At 33.8% G+C, this 9,488-nt stretch overlaps 1 protein-coding gene across 1 annotated transcript in view; it reads left to right on the top strand.

Annotated features, from left to right (window-relative positions):
* The first annotated feature begins 1,272 nt into the window (after positions 1-1,272).
* The window catches only part of LOC106663221 (noggin-like), a 48,170-nt gene continuing 39,954 nt past the window's right edge, over positions 1,273-9,488 (top strand). Inside the window, exon 1 of the mRNA XM_014387891.2 lies at positions 1,273-1,510. Within this exon, the coding sequence (XP_014243377.1) occupies positions 1,508-1,510 (3 nt within the window). The 5' untranslated portion in view covers positions 1,273-1,507. The remainder of the gene's footprint in view (positions 1,511-9,488) is intronic.

Consider the following 9,488-nt stretch of genomic DNA (forward strand, 5'->3'; position numbering starts at 1 on the left):
TTCCAATGATATGAACATTTTACACGGTACAACCGCAAAACAGACCCCGCCTATAGTTCAATCTGGCCACGCCCATTTCAAAAGACCACGCCTTATCGCCTTTATTGAGTGTTTTGTTTTGTATACTCAACTCATTATTATTATTATTAATTTCTAAGGGCGTTTTAACGGCTAAGGTCATTTCACGCCCTAACATTTAAACCTTCATCTTAGGTTATCTACATCCTTTCTGAGTGCAAGCTCTGACTCCCCAAACATTCATTCATCAACTAATTGCCATCCAAAGCTGTAATTTAGCTTTTAAAAATCCCTATTTTGGCAGGCCAAATTATGAAAAAAAATTTAAATTATAAAATTTATTCCTGTGCTTTTATTAGAATTTCGAATTTTCGTTCCATATTTAAACATTTTCCACAGGCTTGTATGGCCAATAATAATAATAATTATTATTATTATGTTAATCCATATATGTTTAGTGGTCTAACTACCATGTTAATTATTTCAATTAATTATTCTTTTTATCCAAGGTCCTAATTGGGATGAAAAGGTTAGTGTCACGAGCGGGATTCGAACCCAAGACCTTCGGCTAGGTCCGTGTAGCCGAAGGTCATGGCTTCGAATCCTGCTCTTGACACTACATTTTTCATCTCAACCAGAACCTTAGATAAAAAGAATAATTAATTGAAATAAATAAATAATAATAATAATAATAATGGATCACACTAGTAGCACTCTTAGCATGAGTATAGGCTCATCGTTATCCTGTTATTCTTCCATTCACATTCTACAAATACACTAATGCTACTTTTTGATATTATTATTTGTTTTCATTTTATCAACGTCTTCATAAATGATCTGTACTTTTCTATCAAACCACAAGAACATTTTATACGGCACAGACATAAAACAGACTCCGCCCATAATTAAATCTGGCCACGCCCACTTCCATATGTTAACTTTTGTATGTCTTTTTTTCATTGATCTACCAATTTTGATGTTTCAATCATATTTTATATTGAATTGTAATAAAATTGGATTTAATTATAATAAAACAATTATTTTGTAATCAGGTTGATTGATTCTTTGATTATTGTTGTTTTCTAGTTTGTGTTCATCTTTCCTTGGTGATCTGCCCGCCCTCCTAATATTCAAGAAATAGTTCAAAATCGATCAGCTGAAAATCAACTGGTGATTGATAGACGCGTACACCGTCTTCCCCCTCACTCACCGGCTCTCTTTTCTCTCCCCTGCGACTCTGTCCCACTCCTTCGACCCACGGCGACGGCCGGCTCCGCTTCAACTCTCAGTCGGTTCTGTGATCCGGTGCTTTGTGGATCTGGATCAAGGAGCGGAAGACGAGGACTGGTATCACGGGAAGGAAAACAGAAAGACGCGGAGGGTGGCGGTGACCTGCAGGCGCGACCCAGTCATATTTAGCACCCTTGAGAACTATGTTAGTGTCATATGCACAGCTCTGGAATTACCTCAAATACTCTGATCCGGTAAAATGGTAAGTTTATTTATATATATGTATTCCCGGTTGAATTGTTTAAAATTTGAAGTTTTCCTTTCTGTACCTGTTGAGACGACGAAAGTCTCGCTACATCCAAGAGCAGTTGATTAGAAAAAAAAGACAAATTATTTCATTAAGACGTTAATTTTTAAAAAATTATTCAAATTTTTGAGGAACTTATTTTGACGAGAAAAAACTCGAATTGTAAATGCAACCACGAGATTTGGACGCGACCACGGGTCAAAAAAGTCTAATTACCGAAAAATGTTTGATCATTCAAAGCACACCGGATTAGACACAGAATACGCAGACTAAAAGATAAATTTTCAAAATGTATTGCGAAAATTATTTTCACATGACTGAAAAATAGACCGTTCCCATCATTTTTAAACGAAACTGTCCACACCTTTTTAGATTACAACTGGAGTCCCTCTGGGGTCAATTTTGAGTCGTATATTTTTTGTGTTTATACTGGTTTACACAGCGTTATACAGAGAAAAAGAGAGGAAAGAGATAGAGAGAGGCAGGCGAAAGAGAGATGGATGGATATACAGGGTGTCACGTGAAAAAAACCGCAATACTTCAGGAGGTTATCCTACTTGTCAAATTGGACTGAAAGGACTTATTTTCCAAAGTCTGATTTCCAATTGTATTGAGATATTTCACTTTTCAGATTACTTCAACATTTCACCACTTTTTTCCAATAACTCCCTCGTATCTCATAAAATATTAATCTAAATTTGATTACACCGATGGAAAGAGCACTGAAAATCCTGTGAGAATTATTTTGTAATTAATTGTAACCTTAATAACACATAATATAAAATCAGTTAGAAAATAAGCTTTTGCGAGTTTGCAAAGTCCTTGTATAAAATTTAAGTCAGATTTTTTTGGTTCCGTAAATACTGACAGCAATGGCATTTAAATAAAATTTGTCCTTACTAATGAACTTTAAAAACATGTATTTAATTTCTCAAAGGTCGATTAGTTTCAATATAAAATTAACTTTTAGCAGCTAAAGTTTGATTTTTTCCTCACAAACGATTAAAAAAATCAGTTTTTGAAATTTCTAGTTAAAAATAATATCAGTAATAAAAAAGTAAATACAAATGATTCTTTAGTACAAAATTTAACATTAGACATAACATTTAAAAAAATTAAAAATAAATATTCAAAATATTCACCTTCTTGTAGAACGAAAGCCAAAGAAGGTCGACATTTTGAATATTTAGATAAAAATTCGAATTTCAAGCACTCTTTAAAACGCTTAAATACGGATTTTATATATAAAAAATTCAACGCTATTACAACAGATGGAAAACCTAATTGTTCTCCTTTGAGCCTATATAATATTTAGTTTTAATATGATTATAAGTGAGAAAAAAAGAATGAAACCAGCAGAAACTTCTCAAACCTATTTATTTTGCATCCCAGATTGTAATTAATTTAAAGAAAACCAATTTGTGCCATTACGTGAAGTTTATAGGGCTCCAAATCCTTACATTTTCCCGTGGATCGATGGAGAACTCACGAAATTATCAAAATTGTGATTCTCGAAAAAAAAGTCAGAGGGGAAAATTTTTGTATTTTATCTTACAATTTATATTCAGTTTGCTGAACAAAGATAAACAAAAACTTCTGAAAATTAAATTAAATATTTAAAACACAACTTTTTGAAGAATTCAAGACAAGCTTAAACCAAAGTCTTTATTGTTGTGAAATGTTAATTTTACATTGGAAATAACTGGCCTTTGAGAAATTAAGTACATGTGTTTAAAGTCCATTAGTACGGGTAACTTTTCTATAAGTGCCATGTCATAAACATTAGTCAAGTACTTGGCCAACTCGTAAAAGGTTATCTTCCATTTTTTGCGTGTTTTGTTTACTTAAAGATGCAATTATAAATATAAAAAATTCGCATAAGATTTTTTATTGCTATCTCCATCGTTGCCATCAAATTCAGAAAAGAGAAATATTTCATGAGACACGGGGATTTATGGGAGAAAGGTGTGAAAGGTTGAAGTAACACGAAACGTGATATCGCGAATAGAATTGAAAATCAGACTATGAACAATAAAAACTTTTTAGTCCCATTTGACACGTAGAATAACCTCATGAAGTATTCACATCTGTTCACGGGACACCCTGTATATTCATCTATCTTACGCTCTCTCACTCTCACTCTCTCTCTCCCCCTTCTGTCTCTGACTATTTCTCTCCCTCTCTCTCTCTCCCTCCCTCTCTCTCTGTTTCTCTCTCTCCCTCTCCCTCTCTCCCTGTCTCTCTCTCTCTCTCTCTCTCTCTCTCTCTCTCTGTCTGTCTATCTCTCTCTTGCTCTCTTTCTGTCTTGCTCTCTCTCTTCTCTGTCTATCTCTCTCTCACTCTCTCTCTGTCTATCTGTCTCTCTGTTTGTCTGAGTGTCTGTCTCTCTCTGTCTGCCTCTCTCTCTCTCTTTCTCTCTCTCTCTCTCTCTCTCTCTCTCTCTCTCTCTCTCTCTCTCTNCTCTCTCCCTCTCTTCTTGCTCCTTTTCTCTCTCTGTCTATCTGTCTCTCTCTTTCTCTCTCTCTCCCTCTCCCTTTCTCTCTCTCTGTCTATCTCTCTCTCTCTCGCTCTCTTTCTGTCTGTCTCTCTCTCCTTCTCTTCTTGCTCTCTTTCTCTCTCTGTCTATATGTCTCTCTCTCTCTCTCTCTTCACCTGTTTCTCTTTCTCTCTCTCTCTTTTTCAATCTATCTATCTATAGTTATCTACTGCCCCAAATCTCTGTTTGCCTCCCTCTCACTCTCTCTGAAGAGTGTGTGTTTGTACATTTCATAATTCTTTACAAATCCTCTAATGATTATAATAAAGAAATTGAATTTACAATTGGCAAAGGTAAAAGCACAACTAAGACATTTTAATTAATGTTGTTTATAAGTCTCCGAAAGGAACGAATTTGTAATTCTATTTTGATGTTTTAGATAAATGTACATGAAATATAAATTAAGTGTAATGGTTGGAGATTCCAACATAAACTTAAATGAAGATTTTACCATTTATTTCAAACAAAAAGCTTAATCAATCGATCATGTTTAAAAATACTAACCACTAAAATCAACAATCCATCGATTAAATTGTCACTCATGGCTGGATCAGATTATGATTACTGATTCAGATAGAGTTTGGTTTTTGATCAGTTTCCACGCGAAAGAATACCAGGCCATGATGCAATCTGTTGCTGTCTAAAAATACCTAAAGGTACACAAAAATTAGAAAAATCGTGATTTTAAAAGTACTGACACTAAATTAATGAAAGAATTTGATTTTGTAAAATTTACAAATTTAATAGTAAACGGTACGGATCTTAATGAAAAGGTCGTTCAGATATTCAACATACATATTTTCCTTTAAATAAACCACTATTAGACTTATTAAAAAACCTGCTCCTTGGCTGACCAAAAAAAAATTAATCAAAATTAAAAAACGAGATAGATTGCGAAGATTAATAATCAGACACATTAACAGTGATATATGAATAAATATAAAATTTTTTAGAAACAAGGTAAAGAATCTAATACGAAATAAAATAAAAATTTTATGAAAAACAATTTTACGAAATGACTAAGTCGTTTATAAAAGCACAACGTTTAAGTAGAATCAAAGATGAAAATCCTGACGCCGATGTAAGTCTAAATAAACTTAATAAACGTTTTGATAATTCTAAATGCCTGACCAACATTTCTTCTCGTATTAAGGCTAATAATTTGAATGGACCAGAACTACGGTTTTATGAAATCACAGCTAACGAAGAGAATGTTACTCAAAAACAACTGGCCCTGCCGGTGTTATCATAGCATTTCTCAAATTCATTAAGTTGAAATACTAGTCAATACTTCGTTGAATTCAGCAATATTTTATGACATATGGGAGCAATCATTTGTTCTCTCTCTTCAAAACGAACAATCTCCCAAGATTCCATCAGATGTTCTATCTATCAATATTTTGTGCACATTGGCAAAGATCTTAGAATAATATTTCAAAGAATTAATAAATAAGAACAAGTATACTCTGTTAAACATTCACTATGGCTCTAGATAGAATCATAACACTCATACAGCGATAATAAACTGGCTCGATGAAATTCATAAAAATGTGGATAACAGTGAAGTAACTGTGCTTACTAATGCTGACTTTACTCAAGCATTTGATAGTGTGCAACATGATTTGCTTTTAGCCATTTTGAAATATATGCAATTTTCTAAAAATGTACTAGAATGGTTTAGATCATATTAAAAAAATAGTTATTTGGAGATCGTGAGGTGCGGTCTGGTGTGACGTAGGTTTTAGAAAAACATTTTCTTTATCCTGCCAACGTTTCGATCTTTATTGAGATCATCTTCAGGGCCTGGGATTTATCAAAAAATAGTATTGATTAATACATTTTCTAGATGGGAAAAATTAAAAACTGATATCCCGCAGGGTTGTATTTTATACGCTCTGTTATTCACACTATATATAAACGGGATTTCTGAGAATTTCGAGAAATGTTCCTTCGATATGTATGCAGATAATTTGAGCATACATTCGTCGAAAATAAATAGCAGAAATGATGGCGTCGATATCATTAACTCTTGAGTTATGTGGTCTTGTAATCTGGTGTAATAATCATCACACTGAACCGCAAAATGTAAATCTATGATATTGCACCCAGTTCACAGTTACTTAAGGCATGAATAATGTAAAAAAAATTGTATCAAAAACACGACATTAAAGTTTGACAATTCTCTAAAAAAAATTAGAAATTGAGATTCCAAATAATCAAAATTGGCGTAAACAAGTTTCCGTAGTTGCAAAATGAACTCAGGCCTGTATAATATTTTAAAAAATGTTTTAAATTGTAATTATTGTTCACCTGTGATGTTCGATATTAATGACGAATTATTGAATAAGCTACAAAGATTTGTCTATAAATGTAAACGTTATGTTCTTGCCTTGCGCACGATTCAAGAATGGAAGATAAATATGTTAAATTGAGAACATGACGAATAAATTACTTCCAAGAATACTCAAATTTAACTATTTTCAATAACGTATTAATAACGACTCAACCCATATGTACGAAAAAATAAACATTTTTGAACCAGTTAGATATTGTACTAGAAAAAAAAGGAAATATTGTTATTCCAAAATTCTTATCTTATAAAAACTTCTGAAGCGTTTAATTAATTAATAAAAGAAATAAACAACTGGAAAAAACTAATACAATCAGAGTAAACCTCAAAAATAATTACTTCAAATGTTATAATAAGTAAGATTTTATTTACTATTAGTTTTTTCATCACTTTTTTAGAGCATTTTGTTCATTGTAATTTTTTCACTCAAAAACTTTTTGATATTATTATTTTGTATATGTTTTTTTAGTGTTTTAATGATTGTAAATATTAATGTTAGTTATTACAGTATAATTTACCTAATGTAGGCTAATGGATAATTTTTGTTGTTATATAAAGTAGATTATTTATTGTATTTTACATCATAATGTTTATATGTAAATTATAACCCACAATGGAGGTAAGAAAGGTCCAACAAACCTAATTCTGCATGGCTAAATAAAACGCTCTCTCTCTCTCTCTCTCTCTCTCTCTCTCTCTCTCTCTCTCTCTCTCTCTCTCTCCCCCTCCATCCATCCCTCACCCTCTCTCACGCTCTCTCTCCCTCCCTCTCTCTCATTGTCTGCCGGTTAGTTTTTCTCTTTTCTCTCTTTCTCTCATTGTCTGCCGGCTAATATCTCTCTCTCTCTCTCTCTCTCTCCCTCCCTCCCTCCCTCCCTCCCTCACCCTCTCTCTCTCACTCTCTCTCTCTCTCTCTCATCATCCGCTGGTCAATCTCTCTCTCTTTCTTCTCACTCTCTTTCTCCCCTTCTCTTGCTATCTGTATCCTCTCACTCTCTTTCTCCCCTTCTCTTGCTATCTGTATCCTCTCACTCTCTCTTTTCCCCCTCTTTATATGCAAATAAAACATTAATGAGTTTCATAGGGTTTGCAATGCACTTGCCTTTGTTGTAATCAAATTTCATATTAGGATTAACATCTTACGAGATACGCTGGACTTTATAGGTTTAATTAGCCTGAAAAATTAAATATCTCGACTACAATTGAGAACCAAACTATGGAATATAGGGCCTTTTTAATCCAATTTGACATGTAGGATGACCTCTTGAAGCATTGACGTATGTTTACGGAACAGCTTGCATAAATCTGATGGCCTAGTCAAGAAATTGCCACCAGGCAGACAACTTCGCTCTTTATAGCGTGTGTATTTAGTATCAGCTGTATTCTTAAAAATCATAAAATCTATCTAGTATTTGAGATCATGGACCCTCGATGATTGTGAAATAAGTAGGACAGAAACTATAAGATTTGTTTCTGAGAGATCTGTTTAACTTAAGACCAACAAACTTAATTTTTCGAAATACATAAAAAAAATTTGGCTAAGCGGGGCAAATTAGCTAGTCAAGCCCTATTTCTAATCCTTTGTCACAGTAGATACCAAGCCTTAGATAAATATATGAATTATTATTCAGAAATCGTGAGATGCGGTCTGGGTGATTTAGGTTTCAGAAAAACATTTTCTTTATCGTGCCAACGTTTCGATCTTTATTGAGATCATCTTTAGGGCTCAAAGTGTTTGTCTTCTGTGTAATTGTCTTGTGTGTAATTGTGTAATAAGAATGGCACAATTAACAATCTCAATTAACGGTCACTAATTACCACACATTTCTATATGAATTATGATATCATAACCAATGAAAAAGTGATAAAAGTTTAAATACATGTGGCAGCTTGGAGAAAAATGGTACATAGAATCGAAAAATGAAAGTGCATCAAAGAAGAACCAACTATAGCTCTTTAGCTTTGTGTACTACAATAAATCAACTACATTCGATGCCATCTTCTTACTTGAACAGAATCGACCTGTCATAGCTTGTGAGGTTGTCCTGACGGACAAACTATTGAGCTGAATAATGAAATGTCCAAAACATTTGAAACATAGAAAATTTGTTCAACGGAATACTGGATATTCTAGAACTCCGAAAAGTCTGCTTTATCTTACAGAATGGCAGGTTTCTCTTTATATTTGCCCGTTGTGGCTAAGAGGGCAGTGGCAGTGTATGACTTTCCTCAATTCTTGCTTGATTTTATCGTTCTCAAGTCATTTTCAGCTTCCGAATTTTGGGTAAGGTAACCTTGTTCTGTTCTCCTAGAACCTATTCCTACCTTTTAAAATCATTTTAACACTTTAGAGGATTTTAAACTGGTCTTATCATATTGACTTTGTTTTCTTTGGTTTTTGCCGGGTTCCTTGGTGAAAAAAAGCGCGATGGAAGCACGGCCGAATCGGTCGCTATAAACTCGATATACAGGGAGTCGTATTTAGAATTGTGTTTATAAACAGGGATTAAACTGCGGACGGTTATAGAATGCTTATTGCACTCGGTCTGGCGCCAGCGGGCAGACCCCGTCCTTCGCTCTTCGACCCTGCCTCCGTCTTCGATGTGGATATCGTTAAATCGGATTTAAAAAGCCGCCTTTTATCTTCTAAAAGCACCAACATCAATGGAAAACTGATGGGAGTTTCAACGGGATTATCATTTCTTACGTTTTACATTGAAATGTTTGCCATAAACATTCAACACTACCCCTTTCCGCGATCTATCGTATGTGCGTTTATCTTGCAATATCGTTTCTAATTTATCACTACACCAATCTAAAAATAACAATGCATTGTATCTACTATCTATGTACTACATCTACTGACTAGTACATATCGGGTTGTCCGGAAAATAATGCAGGATTTTAAGTTTTCATTAAAAAAAATCTATATAAAATATTCTGTTTACGTTTACAGGATTACTCATTTGTATGAATGTCAACACTTATTAATCCTCTTCCAAATGATATTGTTTGTTTACCTCTGTAGCATTCCGCTACTTGGAAAT

Source organism: Cimex lectularius, unplaced genomic scaffold, assembly GCF_000648675.2.
Source record: "Cimex lectularius strain Harlan isolate CLEC.00 unplaced genomic scaffold, Clec_2.1 scaffold14, whole genome shotgun sequence".
Lineage (NCBI taxonomy): Eukaryota > Metazoa > Arthropoda > Insecta > Hemiptera > Cimicidae > Cimex > Cimex lectularius.